The following is a 25,921-nucleotide window of genomic DNA, read 5'->3' on the forward strand; positions in this document are numbered from 1 at the left end:
AGAATCTGTGGTCCATTCAAGTGAGACCAAAGTGAGAATTAACTCATTGTCTAAGCAAGGATGGCTATTGTATTTTTATTCGTTATGCATAATGCGAAAACTAACGCTATAGGCATCATCCCTTCTGTACGACGAGACCCTAGACGAAACCAGGGAAACTGAGAAGAAAGGTTGAGGCCAGGGTCAGGCCAAAATCACCAACAACATTGGCAACAAGCAACTCTTCGAAATAACAAATTATTATTAGCAGCATGCCTCAATCGCATCGAAACTGGAAATTCGTTGATAACAGTACGTCATACACCAGAAAATATCTTAACATAATTCACGATTGAAACTACACTAGTTTAATAATACACTCCACAAAAATATCAGAAAGACGAGTCAGCTTACACTGCACGTAAAAATATCGCAGCCTCTAGAAGAGAACATAAGAAGAAAAATGAAAGAGCATGTCATGCAACATTGTCCAAGCTGAAGAAGATACGTTTACCAGATAAACCACTTAAACACATTTGTGAAATTATATACAGAACATCATTATCGAAATTCAGCCAACGCGCCTCTTCCAGTAACATGACAACTTCACTGAAATGTCCGTCTACTGTCTTAGCATTCCATCAAGCACCATTGTGCCTTCATGTGCTTCCTCTGCAATCTGAAGAGATGAAACAGCTTGCGCCGCAATGAGACCAGCAGCGAATCCCGTAGTCCCCCAACCTGCTTCCTCACAAAATTGTTCATGGTAATCTCTTCCATAAGGCCCAGATGAGAACGACAATTGACTGTTCCCCAAACCACCCCACTTGCATCCCGATCTGTAAGCATTAGAGACCCACCCAATCCTTTCAAGTGAACACTTTGCAGAGTCCTGATAAGGAAAGCATGCCCTCCGTCCAGCCATAAAGATGTCAATATCGCCAGGACAATCCCAAGGATGAAGCACTTCGTCTTTGTTCAGAACAATTTCACATGTCTCATCTGAGTCTTCACCAAGTAGAACATGCAGCGCAACAGCCTCGGCAATTGCAGCACCTTCTTCATCAAGCCTCTGTTGCTCTTCTTTCTGCTTTTGTTTTTTCTTTTCTAGTTCAGAAATGATGGCAGCCGAAGTAGCAAGGGCTTTCTCCAAGCGCCTCTTCTTTTTCTCAGCCTGTTTTTGACGATCCAACTCGTCCTTCACCTGCTTCTTCTTAACTTTTCTCACAACAGGTTGCAGTTTATTACACTCCATGTTATCCATTCAGATTAACGACCTCTAAACAGATGCCTTTGTTTAACTTTTCTTTCAGAATTCCTCTAAAGTGTATACATTTCCCTATAACTGTGTTCCCTTACTTTTCTATATTACTAAATAAATTTAATTAATTTTCTTGTTGAAAACTAATATATTACTATAATCCTGACAGCTACACCCACTCAGGTCTGTAGGAGTACCTCATTTTGCGAACGATGCAATCCCAAACAGAAACAACAGGCGACAACAGAAGGGAAAATTGATATGCACTCACAGATCCACCCCTTGGCATCATTCTTCCTAATTTCCCACAACCTTTGCATTTACCCATCTGGAGCATACTAAAAGAACTGATCATCAAATACCAATTGTCGAAGCAATAATCAAAATCTGTTCCAAACAGCTCACATGGTCTTCACTGCTGCAGAGAAAGTAAAGAGTCATGATTGAAACCAAAACTTCTACCCTGGCACACATGTTTAGATGCACACATAAGTATAGATATATGACCTATGAGAAACAGGTACACACACATGCTGTAAAACACAGGCAACATATATCAGGGATAACTCCCTTAATATAGTTGTCATAATTTAAAGTGAAGTCAAACTTCCCGGGAAAGAGACCTATCTAACCTAAAATTAGATCTAAATAACATCACCTGAGACCTCACAATCAAGCTAGATAAAAAAAAATCTTCAAAAATTATTGAATTAACAATCCTTTAAAAAACGTGTACCATATCCATCTAATCCTTGCTAGTGACAAAGCTCTGAACCCAGAGTAGGCAAAGGGTTCGCAAAAACAAGAGATACCCAGTGAGTCAACTCGAAACACAGCTTCAATTACGAATACCAAGGTCCTGAGTAAATCTAAACCAATCCAATCTTCCATTATATTGGTGAGATGATGGAATAAGACCAAACCGATGAATAATTTATCACTCAATTCAATAACTGGGGAGCTAAAGAACAAAATCACAAAACAGAGGCCAAATTTGAGACCATCAATTGAACTTTCACTCAATTTTCTCTTCATCCAAACAGATGGTGGTATCTAATTTGTTCAAATCCGCACTTCACCAAATAGATCCGCACAAAAAATCAACATAGTTACAACAGTTCATCACAAATCCATACGTACAATCGTGTGATCTATATATCAGTTCCGATACAGAAACATCAAATTCTAACAGTATTAACCACTTCCATAAAAATCAGATCCAAAAACCCATTAATTTAGAAACATAAATCGAAACCAAATATCAACAATTAAATGCAAATATAGATACACGAAATTAAAGACGATGAGTGGGAGAGAGAGAAAGCAAACCAGGTTAGAATGAGAGCTAGAGGAAAGGGCCTCGAGCTTTGTAAGTCATCCGTGGCAAGCAGAAACCGGAAGAAATTGGAAGCGTTTGGATCCAGAGAATCAGAGTTGTGTAAGAAACGAAAGTGAAAATTTCGTAACAGAGGGAAATAACCGACCACATAGAAAGAGAGAGAGTGAAGGGGGTAATCGTGTAAATTACGAATGGGACGGCGACGCGTGGGGGGAAGATGGCCCGAGTTGGTCTGAAGGGTAAATCTAGAATATCTGACTTTTCTTTGTCTTTTGGATTAGGTTGGGGCCTGGTTGGCTGGCTCTATCGAAATCCATGGTGTCACTTGCTTTCCGTCATAATATTTCTATTGGCTTATTTATTTGACGGCTCAGATTATAGATCTGAAAACACTTGTCTTCAGATCCAACGGCTTGGACTAGCTACATGAATAAGAAGGTAGGACTGTGATTTGGTAATGGCAAACCTGGGCCTCCATATTAGGCCTGTTCCTACACAAGACCTTCCCAGGACTGTTCATGGCTAGGCCCTTTTTAATTTTTTTTTGTTTTTAAGCTTTTGGCCCAACTACTCCAAAGAAAACGAAAAATATATTATCTCTCGATTTACCTTGATGGTCTAAAGTAAATTAAATTAATCTAATCTACTAAAGGACCAGGCCAGAACTTAAGTACAAGAAGACGGACTCACTACCATGGCCGCCTCCGTCTACATTTGTCCTATTTCGCTTTTGAATGAGTCTATGATGAAGAAAAAATAAAATTTTACTTATTATTAGTCTCGAAACGTTAACATACTCCTAGTGGTGATAGGTTCAAATTTTCATGGTGTAACAAACCAATACGTGTGATTTTCTCCTTTTCCTAACTTTGGCATGCACAAAAAATTAAAAAAATTAAAAGATTAAAATTGATTGATTTTGCAAATTTTGAGTTTGAATCGCTAAATCTGGCAAATTAATTCGTCCATTAAATAAGAAAAAAAGAAACAAATCATCTCTTATCTTAGACTTAACAGTTGCCCTTCTCTCTCACAACTCAACTTCTCTTTACTCAACAATAGTCTCCTCCTCCACCAAAAGGACATGCTCATCTTTTTCTTCTTCAACTTCCATTTGTTTTTATGATCTCCCCTTAACCAAAGTGGCCATAGAAGGAGCAATGCTCTCTCTTCAACTCCCCACCGTCATCAATCCCAAGCCCTCCTCCTCCTCCTCCTTCCTCACCAACACAAACCCCTTTAAACCCAAAACCCTAAAACCCAACCCGTCTTCCCCATTCACTGTTCGCTCCGTCCTCCAATACAATAGGAAGCCCCAATTGTCCGGCGATACCCCCCGCGTCGTCGTCATCACCTCCGGCAAAGGCGGTGTCGGCAAGACCACCACCACCGCCAATGTCGGCCTCTCCCTCGCCCGCCTCGGCTTCTCTGTCGTCGCCATCGACGCCGACGTCGGCCTCCGCAACCTCGACCTCCTCCTGGGCCTCGAGAACCGCGTCAACTACACCGTCGTCGAGGTGCTCAACGGCGATTGCAGGCTTGACCAGGCTCTCGTCAGAGACAAGCGCTGGTCCAACTTCGAGCTGCTCTGCATCTCCAAGCCCAGGTCGAAATTGCCGATGGGGTTCGGCGGCAAAGCCTTGGTTTGGGTCGTCGACGCCTTGAAAGCCAGGCAGGAGGGCTGCCCGGACTTCATTCTCATCGACTGCCCGGCAGGCATCGATGCCGGGTTCATCACAGCCATTACGCCGGCCAATGAGGCCGTGCTCGTGACCACGCCGGACATCACGAGCTTGAGAGACGCTGACAGAGTCATTGGGTTGCTGGAGTGTGACGGAATTAGGGATATCAAGATGATGGTGAACCGGGTTCGGACCGATATGATCAAAGGTGAGGATATGATGTCGGTGCTGGATGTGCAGGAGATGTTGGGCTTGGCATTGTTGGGGATGATACCGGAGGATACGGAGGTAATCAGAAGCACCAACAGAGGGTATCCTCTGGTTTTGAATAGGCCGCCCACATTGGCTGGACTGGCTTTCGAGCAGGCAGCATGGAGGCTTGTTGAGCAGGACAGCATGAAGGCTGTCATGGTTGAGGAAGAGCCAAAGAAGAAGCGCGGCTTTTTCTCCTTTTTTGGCTAGGAGTTCTACCCTTTTTTGTTCTCTGAATTGATATTGCTCCAAATTTATGAGCTTTATCATGTATGGAGGTTGCATATGTTTCATCTGCAGATGATTGATCAAGATTAGAGGAAAGTAAGAAGCTGTGTACATGGTGGGTGAGTGAAGTTTCAATTCTATGATTGTGTTGTGTTTCTCTCTTATTGGTAGCTAGCTAGATTTTAGAATTCTAGTTTGTTTTTTGCTTTTGTTTTTAGAGAATGCAAGTAACTGTAACTCTTTCATGAGATCATCTGAGCTGCCGCTTCTTGGTTACCTTTCTAGGTTCATTCTTTTTTGCAATTATTTGCTGCTGTATTTACTGGATTGAGAAACAAGGAGAATTCGTACCTGTTTCTTGCATTTTGTGGGTTGAAAAGTTCATGCCCGATGTCAACAGTTTCATTTGATAGATGAAGGCTTAACTTTCTTGCTATTCCAGTCACTTTCATGAATTGGCCTCTCCCCATCACCACGAAGTTCTGATGATGTATTTCGTCTGCTAGAAACATTGGAGAGTACGTTTTGATTAGATGGTGCTCTCTTTCAGCCAAGATGAAAGCTTTTACTTCCTCCAAAAACCATCTTTTCACGTGGTATCCATCTAACCAAATTCATGGCATGCAAATGACTTGGTTACCAACGGGGTTTACTGAAACATCAAACCCCTGAATCTCCAAATTGAACGAAGCCATCGAAAAGCAGCTGCTGGAGCAAGCTAAGAATTTACTTGTAGTCTTCTTCGCAATTCATAGAGCAACTTTGGGCCCACCGTAGTTATATTACCTGAATAAATCAAATAATTATGGACTCGTAAGTTCTATTTCAAAATTTGCCCCTTCTTTTATGGGCCATGATGATATGACATTAGAGGCATAAAGATTCAGTACCCGCTCCAAGTGTTAAAACAACGAAATTCCGATGAGGTTTCTCGGATATTTGAAATGCCAACTTATCCACCACATCATCCTGTAACCATTTAGAGCATTAATGGGGTTTCATTTGATCCCGATATGTAATATTTCAGCTTTTAAATTCATATGTTCCATGCTCTTTCCAGAGAAACTTAAAATTCAGTATTACCAGAGAGGGGATGTATTCAGATGGCGGGCCAATTATAGTAGCAGCTAACTCCCTTCCACCAACATTCTGCTCGTCTATTTCTCTAGCAGCATAAACCTGATATCAGACATCAACCCAGTCAACCCTTTGGTTGTCAGATTATGCAAAGACTTTGTGCCAAGACATCTTACCTCTGTAACTACAACTTGATCTGCATCACGGAGGGCATTCGCAAAGTCATCCTTCAGTGCTGCTAAACGACTGCAAAATTATCATCAAACAGTCTCAAATAATTATATGGATCATGCTAATGATGCTAGAAAATGTGCTAAAAGAAACTCTCAATTGTTCTCATATTGATGAATACCTGTAAGTATGAGGCTGGAATACCACCAAAAGAGACTTGTTAGGGAACCTCTGGCGTGCAGCTTGAATAACAGCACTAACTTCCGTTGGATGATGAGCATAATCATCATATATATGGCATCCGTATATTGTGCCAATCATCTCAAAACGCCTTTTTATGCCTATAAAATTGTTTAAGTGCAAGCTCACGCAATTAATTGTATTGTTAATTGGACTTTGGTCACTGAATAATGTTACAACGGTGGCAATAACCTGCATAATACAGCATGATTACAAGAGACATTAAGTTACAGGACTTCAACAGTTCAATCTTACTAATTGGAGAAAAGAAAAATGTCACTTATACAATGAGCATCAACCTAACCTAATTTTTGTTATATGTTTGTTCACCAAAAAACAAAAACCTTAAAAATGTTGAAATGCCAGGCTTACAATTAGAAAGATATTATGGTTATAATATAACTCACAAAAAGGAATGTGATGAGAAACACTACACTCGGTATGGTATGCTACTCACTGCTAATGAATTAAGGACGTTATGAACTCCTGGAATCTGTAGACTGATATCTACCACAGAGCACCCTTGATGACACTACAGGGGAGAGAGAAAGAGTGATTAACCAGGGAACAGAATATGCACTTAAGTTCCATACATCATCATTTTTCCAGAAGAAACAAAATAACGTAAAGAACAGAGGAGCATCCTGGACATGAAAAGAAACCATCTTTACATACCAGTGTATAATCACAACCACCCTTTAAGTTTGGCCTAATTGATGATGCATGCCAATCATTAAAACTTGTGGTTCCATAACTTGTTATGTTGTAGCTGTCAGAACATTTTTCCAATGGCCTTGACCTTAGACCACTCCAAATATGCGATCCAATTGGTTGTTTTCCATCAGTGAGCAAGGAATATGCACCTTCACTATTGAAAACGGATTTTTTTAATGAAAATATACACACACAAAATTAAAATTACATATGCAGCTTATATGGGGAGGCAAAATACATTAGACAACAATATTCAATAACCAATACATGCAAGCACTACCAATAGACTAAACCACACTCATACAGAGTCTTAAGTCTAATTGCATATGAAATGAGAGTTGAGCAACTACCGGACAAACAAGTAAATCTAGAGCAGCTCAGATATATGATGCATGACTTAGGCAAATGTTGCTCTTCTAGAATGCCTACTACTTGAACTTATCTGCTGCACCAAAATGCAATATGCAGCCAAAATAGTAGAGCAATGTACCTATCCCCACATAAAATGAGATGTCCGCCCACCCTGATTCGACTCAAGAATTTTCTGAAAGTAGCTTTAACTGCCTCCTCGTTTTGAAATATATCAACATGCTCCCAATCCAAATTTGTTACGATAGCTATATAAGGTGATAGTCCCAGGAAGCAACCATCATATTCATCAGCCTATTACAAACACAAATTTTGCGTGAGCTACAATCTTTATGAACATAGAATTGATGGTTGCTTACAGAAAGGAGAGAATAAGTATTAAATAGTAAAAACTTAACCAAATATCGTTTATTTCTACCGATAAGTGATTGTTATTCATTGTTATATGAATGGGATTTAAATATTAGATATCTTCCGTCATTTGTACATCATACTATTACCATTTACCACCTTATTCCTTAATAAGTATACATGTAATCCTTGCATGGTTTTCAAAGCTCATGCAACTCATCAAAAACTCAACCCCGTCATGAAAAGTTATACCTCCAGGACAAAATTCCAACCATCACCGAAGATAATGTTTCCTCCTGAGAACTGCAAAAGAAAGTTGTAATCATTTTCAACATCTAATGATAGAAAGTCAATTTGAGCTACTCATCGTAAGATTTTAATACAGATTCTAGTTCAAAAGAAAGGAGAAAACTATGGTTTAAACATGGCGAATGGACCATACAAGAAAGAGATGTATTACTATTGCATCTGAAACGTTCATCTTTTCACCAAAGCTGCATAGAGAAAAATGATACCTGTGGCACATGTGCTCCAACTACTGCTGTAAGATTATCACCCATGCCGTCTAGAACATAAGCAAGCATACTTGCAGTTGTACTCTTTCCTATAAGTATTAATCATTAACATTAATAGCATTAAGAAAAAGAAGGCAAGCTAATAGTATCTTAGATTTGACCACGACTGGATCACTATTATAACTATTATAGTATATCAGTTTTAAAATTTGATAACAGGCATGCAAACTTAGTATTTTTTGGAAGATCACAACCAAGCATATAACCCTATCACATTTCACTATATGTTTTTTTTATAAATACGAATCACATTTCACTTTACTGAAGCAAAAGGAAAGGGAAACCACCCAACTTATTTACATTTTTTACTATATTAAAAAATAACAAATTAATATAGATAGATCAGAAAAGACATTCCATAAACCCTTAAACTTGTAGACAAATTCTTACCATGGCTACCACTTACGGCAATGAGATTGTAGCCCTGTGTCAGCTTTCCTAACCAACGGTCTCGCTTGTACCTGTAAAAGAAAGGGGTTATGATATGAAATCAAGAAGAACAACTAACGTAAACGTAGCATTACTTGGATAGGTAAACACTAAACTGTTAAAGTGGCATACGTGATAAACAATATGGCATCCATGGTTATCGTTTAAAATAGGAACGGATACAAACAGTTTCTATGCCTCATAAATCACAAGCCAAAATAAGTTCAGAACGTAGTACATCAAATGCCAAATTGAACAGGAAGTACTCACACGGGAACTCCAGCAGACTTTGCACACAAAATCTCCACATTGTGTTGGGGAATAGCACTAGAAACAACAATGGCGTCAGGTAATCTTGAGGCAGCATTCCTTCGCATATTTTCCACCGAATGACCAATATGCAAAAGTGCCCCTGCTTCCTGTAGCCCATCCATGAAGCTACTCCATTCAATATCCGAGCCACTGACCTCATAACCCTACAGGCGAAAAAAAATACAATTCAAGAAACCTAGAAATAGTCCAGTTTTCAATTGTATATTACACTCATTAACATTAACAATTAAGAGCCAAGCCAGATGACATTCTAAGACTTGAAATCTGCCGAGAAAATAAAAAACCCAAAGAAACAAAGATTTCAAATTCTATACAAGTTTGAGCAAATAAGATAGTTTCCTTAACCTTCCACCATGCTTTCACTTTGTTAAGTTACTAAAGGAAGCTCCATTTGACAATCCTAAATTTCAATTTTCCTTCACTTACCACTTGTTTACTCAACAACAAAGCAAGACTTCTATAAGGGTTGTTTCTTTTCTTCCATTTTACACCATTTTCTCAGAAAGCAAACATATGGGGCTGCAATCAAGCTTCACCTGTTTGAGTGCAAACATGGCCAGCGCAGACAACCCACAACCTCCAATACCCACAAAGTGAATCCAACCCTTGTCATTTCTCGAACTATCAAATACTCGATCTCTCTCCTCCGTGACCGTCGTTGCGATTGAGATGCTACCACTGTTGTTTTTACTCAAGGCTTGCACGGATTTAACACTGCGGTTGGTTTTGCCCTGGACGGAGATCTTCCGTAGAAATATCTGAAAGGGAATATTCTGTTTCTCCATAAGATTGGCGGGAAAATTGAGGGTTTTGGACGTCGACAATGCCGGGAATTTCATTGTGTGATACAGTGATTTTCCCGTGAAAGTGGCGGCTTTGAAGTTGGATCGTGGATTCTCAAAGATATGGATACGGGAATTTTAACTGTAAAAAAAGGGACGAAGAGATTAGGCCCAATATATTGCCGCCATTTATTCAAGGAAGAAAGCGGTCCAATACTCCTTTACCAATAAACCTAAGCAGGCCTAATACTTATTCAACATACCCAAAGACTTTTTTTTAAGAGATGTTTAGTCATATACTTATTCTTAGCACTAAAACTATAAATAAACCCTACACTATTTAATTTCTATAAACAAACCCAAAAAATAAAAGCTGGCCCTATTAAACTTAATTTTGATTATTAAATTACTTTGATGTCTTATTGAGTGTTTTGGGCTTTTCTATAAAGTTTTGGGATTGGGTTTGTTTTAAGAAATTAATGGCAGTTTTGTAATTTAAAAGATGTTAAAAGCCTTTTTGTTATGTTGTAAATGAGTTTTTGGTGTGTTTCTAAAGTTCATTTTATATATGGTTTTTTTTTTTTATAACTTGGGCTCTTATATTGAGTATAATAGTGAATCTCCTTTTTTTTTTTTTTAATGTTCATTCTTAGGTTATTTTTTTCCCAAAGTTAGGAATGAGGGGTTTCTCAAACGCATGCGACAATGTGCTATAGGAATTTGAATATGAGATATTTATTACTAAAAAATTTATTATGCTATTAAGTTTTACTAGTTTGTAGATTTGAAATAACAAATTAATATCTATAAACTATAAACTAATGCAACTAGGAGGTCCTTTTTCTTTTTTTCTTTTTTTTAAATAGCCTAGCTGGGCGGAAATACTTATTTTGACACGTGGACGCCTAATTGCTTGGGTCCTTTCTCTCTCTTTTTTTTTTAAAAAAGTATAGCCGAGCGGCTATTCTCGATTTTTAAAATTTTAAAAAAAAATAGTATAGCCGAAGGGCTATACTTACTTGGACATGAGAGCACCTAATCGCAAGGTAGGTCCTCTTTTTAAATATAAATAGTACAGTCAGACGGCTATACTCAGTTTTTTTTATTTTTTTTTAAAAAAAAATAGTGTAGCCGTTCGGCTGTACTTATTTTGACACGTAGGCCTAACCACTGGGCTTCTCTCCTTATTTAATAAATAGCATAGCCGCGGTTGTACTCTGTTTTTCTTTTTCTTTTTCTAATTTTTTTTATAAAAATAGTATAGTCGATCCATTATACTCTTTATATATATACTGGGATCCTTTTTTTCTTTTAAATTTTTTTCCACGATTTTCGTTTATCGATAAGAGTAGTTTAGAGCATTATCCATTACTATTAGGCCATTACCCGAATCTCTATTGTCCCTTTTTTATTTTTTTACTTTTCCAGAGTTATTACCCGTATAAAGAATTTACCACTTTCATGTTTAATACACGTATTTTTTTACAGAATTTTCAATAATACACACAAAATTTACGTATTATACACATAATTTTCACATATTACTGAATAAAAATAATATATATTTAAAAAATTAAATATTTTATGTTAAAGTTTTATATAGTGACTGAACTTTTCAGTTGTAACTTGCCAAAATTGTTAATGATTACTAAACAATTTACTACGCAACAAAGTTTTACTAGTTTGTAGAGTTGAAATAGCAAATTAATATTTATAAAGTATAAAGTTTTACTAGTTTGCCAAAATTGCCAAACTAATGCGCGGCGATACTTATTTTGAAACGTAGGTGCCTAATCGATGGGTTCTCTCTTTTTCTTTTTTTTCTTTTTTAAGTATAGCCATGCGGATATACTCGATTTTTTTAAATATATTTTTTTAAATAATATAGCCGAACAACTATACTTACTTGGACACGTGGGTGCTCAATTGCAAGGCAGGTCCTCTTTTTTAATATAAATAGTATCGTTGGACGGCTATACTCAATCTTTTAATTTTTTTGAAAAAATTAAATAGTCGTGCACCTATGCTTATTTTGACACGTGGTACCACTGGAGTCCTCTCCTTTTTTAATAAATAGTATAGTCGAGCTGCTATACACGTTTTTATTTTTATTTTTGGTATAAATAGTATAGCCACACAGCGATACTCTGTTTTTCTTTTCTTTTTTTTCTTTTTTTTCTTTAAAATATATATATGTATAGTTGAACCTCTATACTCTTTATACATATACTAGGATCCTTTTTTTATTTTAAATATTTTTCGACGATTTTCGTTTATCGATAAGAATAGTTTAGAGCATTATCCATTACTATTAGGCCATTACCAGAGTCTCTATTGTCTCCTTTTTATTTTTTACTTTTCCGGAGTTATTACCCATATAAAGAATTTACCACTTTCATGTTTAATACACGTATGTTTTACAAAGTTTCAATAATACACACAAAATTCACGTATTATACACATAATTTTCACATATTATTGAATAAAAATAATATATATTTAAATATTTAAATATATTATATTAAAAAATTATATAGTGACCAAAATTTTCAATTTTAACTTGCCAAAATTGTTAATGATTACTAAACAATTTATTATGCAACTAAGTTTTAGTAGTTTGTGTTGTGAATCTTAGACAACCTGAAAAATGGAGATTATAAAGATTAGTCTAAACACAAATTATACTCGCAAGTGCACAAGGTCAATCGTCATATAGTATGACAAATACAAGGTCATTCCCACGAGGATTGAGTTCAACTTCCAATTAGTCTAACCTAATTTACTTCACAAAATACTTTAACTACAATTATATAAACAAGAAATTAAACATGTATCATACTCATGTAAACACAAAAAGGGTTTTTGAAAGAATGATTTAATTACTAATGAAATTAAAAGACAAAACAAGTAGAAAGTTACGAAATACAAGAATGAGAAATTCATATTGATAGAAGCACTAGGACAATGAATTCACCACTAATAATCTGATCTAACATCTTATTCACCTACTTATTAATTAACCATTTGATGTCACTGCTTAGTTTTCCTTTTTCATGAATTACCTATGGTATTACTATTTAGGCTAACTCGTATATTCCTACATACAATTCGCCTATGGTATATAGGTCAAAGATCGACACATAGAAACTCATTAAGATTAGTGAAAACCTCCAATAAGCATGTAAACCCAAGGAGTATGGTATTTACTCTAGACGAATTACAAATCCTAATCACAAGAAGCAAGCCTCAAATTAAGTATGGTATGTACTATAATTTGCATCCGATTAACTCAATTAAAAGTCTAGATGGTGATCAAGCATCAAGATAACCAACCAAGTTATTAAGCATAGCGATTAAGAATCCAACATCAAACGACAATCAATAGATAGGTAAAATAAGAAAACTAGATTATCATACTAGGACTACATCATGCCCTAGCAAAAGAAAATTAGTTACACATTATCATAGAATTCGACATAAACAAAAACATAAGGAAGAAACAATAAAACTTAGCCAATTGATGTACTCTTCTGGCGTCTCCAATTTTTTCTAGTCTTTGCGTGTGTCCCTCAAAGGAGTTGTTTCTCATGCTTAAATAAAACACCAGACGTCTGTTCCTACCCTAACTGGGCTTTTATAGCATCCAAAAATAAAGAAAAACCTAATTAAAACATAATTCCAAAGTGGGTAAGTAATTGACTCATCTTCCTACTTAGATTGGGATAACACGTCAGTTACTTTGCAAGCACGTTTGGGGTCGTTCCTCCTCCAAGAAAATTCTGGAAAATATGTAAATTGTAGGTCTTTGTCTTGCATTTCCAACCATATATCGCACGCCTTGAGGAAAAATCAGGAAGGTCTTCAAATAGTCATTCTTCCATAGCAGCACAGTTTTGACGAGATTGCAACTTATGTTGACTTAACTTCAAGGACTGCTCTTATTGGCTGCTTCGGCAATCATCTTCAAGATCTTAGCTTTCATCTCCAACTGGTCTTGTACTAAAACTCCACCAAAAAGTCGTATTTCCATTAAAAACTAATTACTTGCTCCATAAAGCTGAAAATTGAGAAAATAAAGTAATAAGTCCTCTTTAAATCAAATTCTCCTACAAAAACTAAGTATAAAAAGTATATAAATGTGTAAATTTATGGACGTATCAGTTTGTAGAGTTGAAATAGCATATTAATATATATATATATATATATATATATAAAGCAAAAGACAGAGAATGGTAAACCATTCAAAATGCCAGAAAATGTCATTGGTTAATGGAAACATTGATAATTGAAATTATTAATTAAATGAGGATAATATTGTAAATTCACACTTTTCATATTGAAAAATAAAATTAAAGTAAAAGCAAAATCAGATAATGGATCATATTTTTATGGAACACAACTACCCATTATCTTTTTTAATTCTAAAATAAATTTGATTTTTTTTTTTTCAAAAAGCCTATTGCATACGCGAAAGCACGTGTGAAGAAGCTAGTATCTATAAAGTATGAACTAACGCAAATTGGAGGTCCTTTTTTCTTAATTTGTTATTATTAAATAGTCTAGTAGTGCGGTGATACTTATTTTGACACGTGGGCGACTAATAGGTGGGGTCCTCTTTTTTATTTTTTTAAAAAATTATAAACAAAATAGCCGTTCGGCTATACTCGATTTTTTGTTTTATTTCTAAAAATTGTATAGCCGCACGGCTATACTTGCTTGGACACGTGGGCGCCTAATCGCAAGGCAGGTCTTCTTTTTTTATAATATAAATAGTATAGCCGGCCGGCTATACTCGGTGTTTTAATTTTTTAATTTTAAATAGTATAGCCATTCGGCTGTACTCATTATGACACGCTGGGGTCCTTATATAGTATAGCCGAGCGGCTATACGCTTTTGTAATTTTTTGGTATAATTAGTATAGCCGGGCGGCTATACTCTGATTTTCTGATTTTTTTTTTCCCTAATTGGTTTTTTATAAAAAAAATAGTATAATTGATCCGCTATACTCTTTATATATATATACTGGGATCCTTTTTTTTTTAATAAATTTTTTTCCCCAATTTTCGTTTATCGATAAAAGTAGTTTAGAGTATTATCCATTACTATTAGGCCATTACCCGAGTCTCTATTGTCCCCTTTTCATTTTTTTAATTTTTCAGAGTTATTACTCGTAGAAAGAATTTACCACTTTCATGTTTAATACACGTATTTTTTTACAATATTTTCAATAATACACACAAAATTAACGTATTATACACACAATTTTTAAATATTACTAAATAAAAATAATATATATTTTAAATTTTAAATATATTATATTAAAATATTAATTAATTTAATTTTTCAATGTGCTAGACCTTGTTAACAATATTTATTATTAGTTTAGTATTACTTTTCTTTCCAACATGAAAATGATATTAGAGATTCGATTTTTCTTTTTTTTCTTTTTCTTTCTTCATACAAAGCAATCACTATAAAAATTGAAGAGGATACACCATGGGAAGTGGGCACCTAATAACTTTCGTCTCCAAATGCACCCAACTGATGGCAAAGGACATAAACGAAACGCGAATTTAAATAAACAACACTGACTTCGTCAAAAAAAGAACGATTAATTTGCCACCTCCCCAATCGTTTTGAAGTTTTAACACACGTGGCTTGCGGAGAATGCAAGAACCTTTTCATGAAATCATAACTGACGGAAATGGGAGACCAGCTGACCAACATGGGGCCCCAATTCCAAAAAGCCCCGACCTTTCCCCACACGAATTGCTTGTCTATTTGTTTGGTTAAACCGTGGCCCACCGTCCGTGGTGCAATTCCGCCGACTCTGCCTACATAATGCAATGATATGAAGCCACCTGGCCTTTCCGACCTAATCTCTAGTTTCTAATCTCTTTTGGCTTGGCCTCAGAACAGAAGCCCCAGTAGAAATAAATTACAAATTTAATGATATATTACCATCAGTCTCGATTTCTTGAAATATAGAGGTCTAAGAGATTTGTGGTCACTCATCGTTGGATGTAAATTCAACGTTTCACTCACTCTTGCACTTATTTTAAGAAACTTTTTAAAATTATTAAATTAACATCCAACAGTGGGTGATCACAATCTCTTGAATTTCTGTGATCTTAGAGATTAGGACCACAATTCGGATTATCCATTTTCAACCCGAATCAATAACATATTGAACTGAAATTGAGTGTACTTCAACTATTTTTATAAAAAAAAAAAAATCATACAGTGCAAAACCGAATTGAATGAATTGAATTGGGACAACTAAATCAATACGTTTCTTCCAACGACAAATAGTTTCTCCCTCAATTGAAGGTCAGCTCAGCTATCCCAACAATACAATTATTCAATTTATTGGAGTCTTACATCATCATTGTCGTGCCCTTTGTTATTTTAATTTTATTGTTGGGATTAACGTCGATATCAAAATCAAGATAACATACTTATTTATAAAAGGCAGGGTGATGCCGGAAGCAATATTAGAATATGCTCAGTAGACCAAATTTGTTTAATTTCTCGAGCTTTAAATAAGTCAGGTGATTTTGGACCTGTTAAAGTAGAAAGTAGGCCTCTTTTGTATTGATGACTAAACAAACATAGAAAGTAAAAGTCTCAATCGAAAAACATTTGACTCTTAATTGAGAAACTACAGTGTTCAAATATGTAACGAAATAATTTTACAAATATGTCAAATTGTGATTGACATATGTAAAGTGAAACAGGTCATTATCCATTAGCGCCCAAGCAATGCTAGTCTTAATAAATTGAAATTTTGAATGAGTACAAGAATTGTAAAAGTTAAGTGCATGAACCACTAAGGTTGCGTTTTTAACATTGGAATGGAAGAGTGGATTAGATTGGGAAATTGGCATGACCAAACACAAGGGAGAAAATGGGCGGTACGCGGGGTAGGTTGATGATGAGGGTGAGGGAGGGAACAGCAGTACCATGAATCCATTATATGGTTGAGTGAGTCAGCACCACGAAGCTTGTTTCGGTGTATCATCACTACACATGGCTTCACACTATTGGATATTTATCTCTGACTATCTATTTTATTTCAACTCACAAACTTTTGCATAATTCAATCACAAACATGTTCATTGAAAACGACGACCTTGATCAGACAAACTATTATTAGCATTAAGATTAGTATACTATACACGTAACTTTCAACCTTAAACTCAATCAAACTTTCAACATGTACAATTCTGTTATAGTTTTTCTCTGTGTTCGAAACTTTCAACATGTGGATGCATTTCAAATTAAAACATTGTGAGCTACTTTCAAATTTTGCCCTTCCCACCCCCTTTCATACTAGGTCAACTGCTAAGCATGATTCATGTGAAATTACGTTAGTGAAAGTTACACCATTGGACGTCAATGGTGGTGGCATCGTTACTCTTCCCCATATGGCATCCCAGTTTGAACCCTAGAGTCCAACTCTAAAAAACAAAAGTTATACCATTGGACCATGGATGTGATAATTTATGGGTTTAACTTAATCTGTTTGACTCAATGGGATAAAAAAGAAAAAGAAAAAGAAATGCTAGCACGATTAGATAGCCAATTGGTAATGCTCATTCGTAGTCCTCTTTTTAACTATTGAAAATGCCCATTGTGGAAAGATTCTTGAAAATGAGTAGTTTTGTTGTCTACTTGATGTTTATAGGGAGTAAAATCACGTTGCTTGCTGATTGTCTAGTTGATATGAGGCGCAAATTGTCTTTAGGATAGTTTTGGTTTCTATCTTGTATGATAATAGATTAAGCCGGATTTTTCTCTGAAATGTTCTTTGTTAGTTTTTCTTGTTTTATCGGTTACTCCCCGTCTTGTAACAACAACAAAAAAGTATTGTACTATGACAACTTCATGGTATACGTGGGAGGACGGAATACAAATTCCCCCGTACATAAAAATACATACATACATATACACACCCTTCTTCTTCATTGCAATGCAAACACTCAAGCAGCCCAGCTGCCTAAAACCCTAGCACAGCATTTTGGTTCAGTTCAGTTTAGTTTCTCACTTGCTCTGCTTTCCACCGTGTAAAAACAAAAATGATCACAAAACCATTTAATTTATCTCTTATCACTTTTCTACACTGAAATTTCCGATACAAAGGGGAAGTGGAAAATGAGGTTCCATCAACTACTTAATCTAAGTCACGATCCCTTGTACGCTTTGATTCTCCTTTCGATCTCCTTTTCCAACTCTTCGAGGCCTCCCACTTCTTCAAGTTCCTGCACCAGATCAAACACAAAATATTATACCAATTTAGCTCCTGATTAACAATACTATTTTGACGACCGAGACAAACTTTTGTTTGAGTAAACACTGAAGAATTGCAGACCAACCTTGGGACCCAGAAACAGCCCATATGGCACACCCTCGAATTTCTCTGTGTGGTGGAGCTGAAGCCAAAACATCCAAATCAAACAAAATCTTGACAGTTAGATTCAGTTTAAGAGAAATTCATAATTAAATGGCTCGACCACAATATACAAATAGAACCCATGTTCTTACCTAAACTTGCTTTATGAAAGAATTATGGAAGTAAATTAATGTAAAGAACTATTAATGTATAGACTTATAGTTTGTATGTGTGCTGTTGTGTGTGGTGTGATCATTTCGTGTTGTATGAGCGCTGTGATATTTTACCTGATGAGCAGCAGCAACCTTTCTCAAATAGGGCACGTTGGCTATGGGACCCACTGGGAATCTTTTATGAACTAAACCATCGTGGACAAACATATACGCCATGCCGAACACTGTAATTCCAAGACCCTGTTCAAAGTCAATTTGTCAATAACAGAAAATTCTAAGGCCCTTTTGTTAAAGAGGATTAATTTATTATCCCCATCAATTAATTACGATTAAAGTCGTTAATAAAGCAATAAACACGGTTTCGTATTCGTAGTAGAGAGAGAGAGAGAGAGAGAGAGAGAGAGAGACTTACAGCACCAAAACATAGGCCAGGAACAAGGCCTTTGTGGAAGAAACCATAATTGAGGAGGGCTATAGCTGGAACAGCGTTAATTACAGCAAACACATCGTTAAGCTCGAATGGACCTTCTCTGGGTCGGTGGTGAGACTGCAATTATAGTTCATATCAAATATCAAACACTGATTGGTTGCTAAGAACGGAAAAACAATATAATAACTCAAGCTTGTCATGTTTCTTTCATTGCTGGTTTCCCAGTGAACGAAAAAAAACAAAATTCCAAACTCAAAATTTTGTTGGCATCAAAGAGATAAAAAAAAGTAGCAAAATTCGAAGCAAACCTCGTGCATATGCCATAAAGAAGCGTGCCAGAGAGCTTTATGAGCCCATCTTGCCCAAAACTCCATTCCCACCTAAAATATACATATATAAAATCCAAATCGATTTAGCAGTTTTCAGTGTAAAGAAAAAAACTTCAAAATCAATTTAATTTCATTAAGTTTCCGCAATTGAGAAGCAGTCAGTGAACTTACAGCAGCACCAACAGATAGAGCAAATGTACCCAACATTTCAGACAAAGGCACATTCCCACCCTACACAGAAAACAAAATCACCCAATTCAAAAACTCAACCAGAGAATATAAAGTTCGTAACTTTTGTGGTTTAGGGAGCAGAGAGAAATTGGGTACCTCCATTTGCCAGTAAAATCTGTAATAAACAGCCATGACAGCCATGGAAGTAATACCAAAGCTAGACATCACAGCAGCAACAAGATAAGTGAACCTCTCCGATTTCTTTCTGGACAACTTCTCAGCCACACGTACGGACGGAATTACAATTGGGATCTGAGATTGAGCAGCCTCTTGGGCTTTTTCTGTGCAATTCTCGAGATGGGTACTCTGCTTTTGGTCCTCCATGACGACATAGACAGTGAAACAGAGCTTCCTTCGAGCCCTATAATGAAGTGCTGATTTTTGGTGGCGAAGATTCGAAGGTGGGAAGAAGATAGTTGGGTTGGGTTTTGCGAGGAGGTATGAGGATTGGATGAGGCGGATGGGGTTGGGGGTTGTGGCGGCGAAGTGCCCAGCCGCCATGGAAGAACTTCAGAGAGAGAGAGAGAGAGAGAGATTGAATTGAGGGTGGGTTGAATTGAAGTGAACAGACACCACAACTTTCTGTCTACAAACTTGAGAGAGTTTATGAGAAGAAAACCATCGCTTAAAATACTCGTATGGCCAACTCAAAAAATAAATATAAAAAGATGCCTGGTTTGTGGACTAAATTACTACAACGCCATTCACGTGGCCAAAGTTACCGAGTGATTAGCGAAACATAATAATTTGAAATATTGACCACAAAAAAAAAAAAAAAAAAAATTGGAAAAGGGATGGCGTTTTTTGGTAAATTAGTGAAACAAGAAGGGTGGGATTGGGAAAGTGGAGGGTGATAAACGACACTTGTCAGGCAGGGACGAGAGAATTGTGAGGCGGAGGGGCCGCCGAGGATCGCGAAGGAGGACGACAGCGAATCACAAGGCAGGGCAACGACTGTTGGTACAACAGCGCGTTGGCTTTTGGCGTTACCTTACCAGTTTATCGGCTGTCATACAAAGCCACGTGGCTGTTTATGCATTCACTCACTCGCTTGACTTGATACCTTTTTGGGACGTTACTCGATTGGTCTTCTCTTCGTCCTCTTTCTTCTTCTCGCCACAGTGATTGGCTCTCGAGTGTTACCGTATGACACGCGGCAAGCTCGTAGTCGTCTAGACCGACACCTGGAGAATCCGTGGGTCATTCCGGTTTGAACCGGATGACGTTGTTGTGGACTTGCTAATAATGGAAGCCAACCATCTTTTTCAATAGTTTCCAACGTACGACCATCCTTTTACACAGCCCAAAACGTGACCAACGAATGGAGCCCAAATAGCTAAATATAAATTTTGCTTGTGGGCCAGGGTTGCCGCATGCTTCCTTGTTAAACAAGGCATCAATTACATAACAACCCAAACTGGTGGAGCCCAAAAGGTCCAAATAACACATTCATAAACATGTCCGTTTGGAATCTCGGTAACAAAGGCAATTCTTTAGGTTATAATGAGGAGTTATTTACACTAACATTTCATGAGGTTTTCACGTTTTCATATAACCCATTCAGGTGCTAGAAATTACACGAGCACAACCCAAAGCTTTTGCCATGTTTTGATGTTCCTAACTAATTTGCGAGGCAGCCATATCTATCGATATCTCTATATAATAAAAAATCTTTACTTTTTTGCTTTCTTCCTAAGTTGCACGTTCGGATCATTTTAATGTGGTGGAGGATCGAGATGGGCAGAGTGCGTAAGTCAACGAAGTATTTGATTGTCCACTTCAGCACAAATTATAATCCATCACCAAATATATACAGATTTTTCCTTAATCCAATAGGATTGTATTATTAAATATATTTAGGATTTATTTCCATTTGTAACTCATGGTTTTGTACATCTTTATATATCCCTCCATGTAGGCTAATCATTCCATTCAGATACCCTTCCAAGAATACGAAAACCAATTAATTGGTGCACCTCTATATAAATTCTCTAATCTCTGCACAGTTTTGTACGACAATTCCTTCACTTCCAGACCATGGACGGAAAATCCAAGATGTCCAATGTACGTTCCTTTTCCACCCCTATATCTCACTGTTATTTTGTCTAACAAATTACATTCAAGTTTGATGTGTATCATATCAGTTTTGACAATGCATGGTTCCTCTATATCTGGTTTTTTTTTTTTTTTTCTTCTCATGAATGTGGCATGGAAAATAACAACACGTGTTCGTTTTTGATGTTCTTCTTCTCTAATTACAGGTTTCTGGTGCAATCTTTTTTATACTGGGATTGTTTTTCCTAAGAGCCGCAGAATGTAGAACACCAGCGAATGGGGGCACGGTCAAGTACTCTGCCCTTAACTGTCGAAAGCACAGTGCTCTTTTGACTGATTTTGGAGCCGTTGGCGATGGCAAAACGTCCAACACGAAGGCCTTCAAGGCGGCCATTCATCATCTAAGCCAGAATGCATCCGAAGGCGGAGCACAGCTTATCGTGCCACCGGGGAAGTGGCTCACCGGGAGCTTCAACCTTACCAGCCATTTCACCCTTTTCCTCCATAAGGATGCTGTTATTCTTGCAACTCAGGTTTAAATCTCTTGCCCTTTTTGGTCGAAATGTTCCCTTAATTTCTTGAATATTTAGACTTAATTACCTTTGGTGCGACCGTTCTTTAAGTTTTTTGTACATATATTTAAGCTTAATTGATTGTAATTACCATTCTACCATAGAATTAGCTTATTTGGTGACAAACATCTCCGACCTAGTAATTTCAGTTCAAAAAAGGAACTCCGACCGACCTAGTAATGTACAAAAACACAGGAAAAGCAGCAACTTTCTTACTTTGTTGTATGCATGCAGGAAGTCAACTCGTCGACTTTAATTTCTCTATCAGCCAAATCTTTTTCATGTAAAATTATCAATTGGTCATCACCTTTATCATTAATAACCATTTTGCATGACCAAATTTACAGGATGAGTCAGAGTGGCCTCTTGTTTCAGCCTTGCCTTCATATGGAAGAGGCAGAGATGCTCCTGGTGGAAGGTTTAGCAGTCTCATTTTTGGAACAAACCTCACCGATGTAGTAATTACAGGTAACATATCAGACTTAATTATTTTAATTTTACTGTGATTTTGGGTCAATTATGTAAATGACTAAATTGGAGCACTATTGTGTTTCAGGTAACAACGGCACTATCGATGGGCAAGGTGCTTCTTGGTGGAAAAAATTCAAAGCAGGTCAATTGAATGAAACACGACCCTACATGATTGAGATCATGTACTCTAATCAAATTCAAATTTCAAATCTTACTTTGGTCAATTCTCCTTCCTGGTTTGTCCATCCCACATACAGTAGGTAGGTTTGACCATTTTTCTATTATGACCGATTTTCTATCCTAGTTAAGGCTCGTTTGGGAATGCTTTCATAAGAAGCACTTTGGTTTACAAGGGTTTTTAATAATAATAATAATAAAAGAAAGCACTAGCATGAAACTGTTCTGATATGTATATATTCTGGTTTTAATTTGCAGCAATATAACAATCCATGGGCTCACTATCCTTGCACCAATTGACTCTCCTAACACAGATGGCATAAACCCAGGTTGGTTAATTTGTTTCCACTTTGTTCTGGCTCCTTGGTCATATTTGAACATAGTTAATATGTATACCTATTTGCGCTCCGTTTTCAGATTCATGCTCGCAAACAAGAATTGAAGACTGCTTCATAGTCTCTGGGGATGATTGCATTGCAGTAAAGAGTGGATGGGACCAATACGGGATCAAAGTCGGGATCCCAACGGAGCACCTTGTGATTAGAAGACTTACGTGCATTTCACCTGACAGTGCTACCATTGCTCTAGGCAGTGAGATGTCTGGTGGAATTCGCGACGTTCGAGCTGAGGACATCACAGCCCTTAGCACTCAATCTAGTGTGAGGATCAAAACTGCCCAAGGAAGAGGAGGTTATGTCAAAGACATATTTGTGAGAAGAATGACCCTCAAGACTATGAAGTATGTTTTCTGGATGACTGGCTCTTATGGGTCTCACCCGGACCCTGGCTTTGATCCTAAGGCATTGCCTTTGATCCAGAACATCAACTACAAACAGGTTGAGGCTGAGAATGTTACTTACTCTGCAAGGCTGGAGGGAATTCCTAATGATCCTTTCAAGGGAATTTGCATTTCTAATGTGACTATCACATTGATTGAGAAGCCCAAGAAATTACAATGGAATTGTACCAACATTGCGGGAGTTACAAGCAACGTGACTCCAAAGGCATGCGATTTATTGCCGGAGAAGAAAGAAGTCGTCGATTGTCCTTTCCCGGAAGATAGGTTGGCGATTGAAGATGTTAAGTTAGTGACATGTTCTACCAGTCTCCCCTTCTCCTGAGAGTCATGTATTATATGAGAATTTTGATGCTCAAATGAAAGCCAGCATCTTATATATGTTTCAAATAGATTGGAGTCTGAATGACAATAAAATTAAAGTAGTTTTCCAAGATTTCCTTCTTTTTTCTATAGACTATCCATTTGCAAACTAATGTATATCACAATGCAAAATAAAAAATCCCACTGGACGTAGGCCCTGCCCAGCCTTACAATGGAGCTGGCTCTTTTTATGGCTTCAAAAATGGAATGGCCTCCGCAGGCAGAGCTGCTCAATGGTACCATCTCTGAACTGTTCCTTTATTGGATGTAGCTTGATCTCATAAAGCTTCGGCCATAGTTTTCCGGTCACTGCCAAAACAAATGGGTTAATACATATAGAACAAGAGAATACCACAACCCCAAAAAATATTACACATATCATCAGATGAAGCACCTAGACAGAAACACAGTTCTTAGACGCTCCCAATACTTACAATTGGATGCACATTGAGTTCGATTCATAACCCAGTTCGTGAATTATTTCAACCAATTCTATACCAAAAGAGGATAACCATTCTTCCTAATGCTGGTAATCATTTCAGGGTTTCCATCAATTTTTCATGAGCACTGGGTAGAGCACAATCAAAATTATATGATTTCATAGAAAGCCAACTGTTGGAGCTTACCAAAGATACGTTTTTGTCACTATCCCATGCAATGCCGTTTAGAACATCAATACTCTGTTTAAGATATTAAAATTTATAGGATAAGTAAATTTTTAGTTTGAGATGTATGATTTCAAGAAGAAAGAAACTGTGCATATGCGGAGTGTCTTCAAGAATTTTCATACAGATCAACTACTCCCCCTAATTGATTATATTTCTAATTTGGGTTTTTTGTAGCAATGATCCTTCAATTAGGTGTTGTGTTGCACCCTACCGTTAGAAAGACGGTAGGGACTAATAGTGCAACACAACACCTAATTGGGTGACCTCTGTAACTATTTTTGGAGTTGAGTGACCAAAATGTAACTTTGAGTATAGTTGAGGGACCATTGCTACAAATAACCATTATATATATATTTTGTTATTTCGTTTTTATAAATATTTGGAATGAATTTCCAAGTTTACTCATGGATTTAACGGAAAAATAGACAAACTTGACGAAAGAGACTAGTAATGCAACACCATACATAATTGGGGGACCTTTGCAGCTATTTTTAGAGTTGAGTGACCAAAATGTAACTACGGGTATAGTTCAAGGACTATTGCTACAAAAAAACCCTTCCAATTTTGAGGGTATCCCATTACGGTTTTTAAGGTGGAACCCATATAATTTTTTATTTCTTATGTGTTAGTAAACGCTGGGAAGTCAGAAATTGGAATTATTTTAATACTCATGTATTAGTAAACACATGATAAGTAGGAATTGAAATCAATCCAATACCCTTTCCTGATCAGTAAATATGTCATAAAATCAGGTTGACCAAGTAAATATGTCATAAAATCAGGTTACCCTTTCCTATTCAAATTTCTTGATCTAAGTTCTCCAATTCATGTCTTTTACTATTCATGATAAATAAACGTCACGTAGAGGGAAAAAAAGAAAGAGGAAATGTGTAATTATCTTAATTATTAAAAACTTTTATGCAATAGTGCTCGTGTGAATTAATATTATTGCTTTATTTTTCAAAGAGAGAAAAATGTTATAAAATGAACTGGAATATGTGCGAATATTGAGCTGCACGTAAAGTAGATAAGACACAGCATTTAACAAGGTTCGGCTATGCCTACGTCTTCGGAGAGTAGCAGCAATAACTTTTTCACTATATAAAATAATAGGGCTATAACTTTAGTGTTTACAATATGTGTGGCTCACTGAATTTTCTCTCTTGGAAAATTTCTCTCTGCTCTCTTTCATCTCTACTCACTCACCCTCTTTCTTCCTTCTCTTCCTCTTCTTTGCCTGACTCTCATTCTTCTCTCTCTGGAGGTGTCAATGCAAAGGCAGGATAATGCCTTATTTACGGGCAGATTGGTGGAGTTAGCATACCCACGTGAATGCGCACTAAGGGAAAGTTGCAGACAAACTTTACCCAAAGTCTCCAAATAAATAGTTAGTAGGCTCCACACAAAAACCTTTACAACAAAAAATGGTTTCTTTAGACATTACATGGATAAGACACACTTGGGAGGGTATGCCAAAAGCA

At 36.8% G+C, this 25,921-nt stretch overlaps 5 protein-coding genes across 8 annotated transcripts; 2 read left to right on the forward strand and 3 right to left on the reverse strand.

Moving 5' to 3' along the window:
- Window positions 1-221: 221 nt before the first annotated feature.
- On the reverse strand, window positions 222-2,844 carry LOC117617873. 3 transcript variants are annotated; one of them, XR_004584441.1, is made up of 3 exons: window positions 2,570-2,844; window positions 1,438-1,658; window positions 785-1,197 (listed from the first exon to the last, which is right to left on the reverse strand). XR_004584441.1 is itself a non-coding variant. In XM_034347477.1 (2 exons), exon 2 carries the CDS (start codon window positions 1,241-1,243, stop codon window positions 602-604), a length of 642 nt encoding a protein of 213 aa, XP_034203368.1. In that variant the 5' UTR covers window positions 1,244-1,658; window positions 2,570-2,824; the 3' UTR covers window positions 222-601. The 3 variants fall into 3 exon arrangements, 2 of the variants coding, with proteins under 2 accessions (XP_034203368.1, XP_034203367.1); XM_034347477.1 differs by having other exon boundaries at window positions 222-1,658; window positions 2,570-2,824; XM_034347476.1 differs by having other exon boundaries at window positions 222-1,655; window positions 2,570-2,811.
- A 757-nt stretch (window positions 2,845-3,601) lies between these two features.
- Window positions 3,602-5,104, forward strand: LOC117617871 (putative septum site-determining protein minD homolog, chloroplastic). Its single transcript, XM_034347474.1, has one exon. The coding sequence runs from the start codon at window positions 3,740-3,742 to the stop codon at window positions 4,721-4,723; it is 984 nt and encodes a 327-aa protein (XP_034203365.1). The 5' UTR covers window positions 3,602-3,739; the 3' UTR covers window positions 4,724-5,104.
- LOC117617870 (UDP-N-acetylmuramate--L-alanine ligase-like) lies at window positions 4,693-9,876 on the reverse strand. Of its 2 annotated transcripts, none has more exons than XM_034347471.1 (14): window positions 9,537-9,876; window positions 8,938-9,143; window positions 8,629-8,699; window positions 8,179-8,267; window positions 7,916-7,966; window positions 7,434-7,606; window positions 6,905-7,097; window positions 6,687-6,761; window positions 6,171-6,421; window positions 5,995-6,064; window positions 5,825-5,920; window positions 5,632-5,710; window positions 5,093-5,527; window positions 4,693-4,807 (listed from the first exon to the last, which is right to left on the reverse strand). In XM_034347471.1, exons 1-13 carry the CDS (start codon window positions 9,837-9,839, stop codon window positions 5,460-5,462), a joined length of 1,725 nt encoding a protein of 574 aa, XP_034203362.1. In that variant the 5' UTR covers window positions 9,840-9,876; the 3' UTR covers window positions 4,693-4,807; window positions 5,093-5,459. The 2 variants fall into 2 exon arrangements, with proteins under 2 accessions (XP_034203362.1, XP_034203363.1); XM_034347472.1 differs by having other exon boundaries at window positions 9,427-9,636.
- Window positions 9,877-17,652: 7,776 nt separating this feature from the next.
- On the reverse strand, window positions 17,653-19,996 carry LOC117619478 (beta-carotene hydroxylase 2, chloroplastic). Its single transcript, XM_034349448.1, has 7 exons — window positions 19,435-19,996; window positions 19,279-19,338; window positions 19,087-19,158; window positions 18,761-18,895; window positions 18,463-18,588; window positions 18,159-18,215; window positions 17,653-18,044 (listed from the first exon to the last, which is right to left on the reverse strand). Exons 1-7 carry the CDS (start codon window positions 19,837-19,839, stop codon window positions 17,967-17,969), a joined length of 933 nt encoding a protein of 310 aa, XP_034205339.1. The 5' UTR covers window positions 19,840-19,996; the 3' UTR covers window positions 17,653-17,966.
- A 1,379-nt stretch (window positions 19,997-21,375) lies between these two features.
- LOC117618447 (probable polygalacturonase) lies at window positions 21,376-23,734 on the forward strand. The gene is made up of 6 exons (XM_034348014.1): window positions 21,376-21,402; window positions 21,600-21,926; window positions 22,313-22,433; window positions 22,522-22,696; window positions 22,872-22,942; window positions 23,031-23,734. The coding sequence occupies exons 1-6, from the start codon at window positions 21,376-21,378 to the stop codon at window positions 23,732-23,734; spliced, it is 1,425 nt and encodes a 474-aa protein (XP_034203905.1).
- The last annotated feature ends 2,187 nt before the right edge of the window (window positions 23,735-25,921 follow it).

The sequence above is a fragment of the Prunus dulcis genome, chromosome 2 (assembly GCF_902201215.1).
Source record: "Prunus dulcis chromosome 2, ALMONDv2, whole genome shotgun sequence".
Lineage (NCBI taxonomy): Eukaryota > Viridiplantae > Streptophyta > Magnoliopsida > Rosales > Rosaceae > Prunus > Prunus dulcis.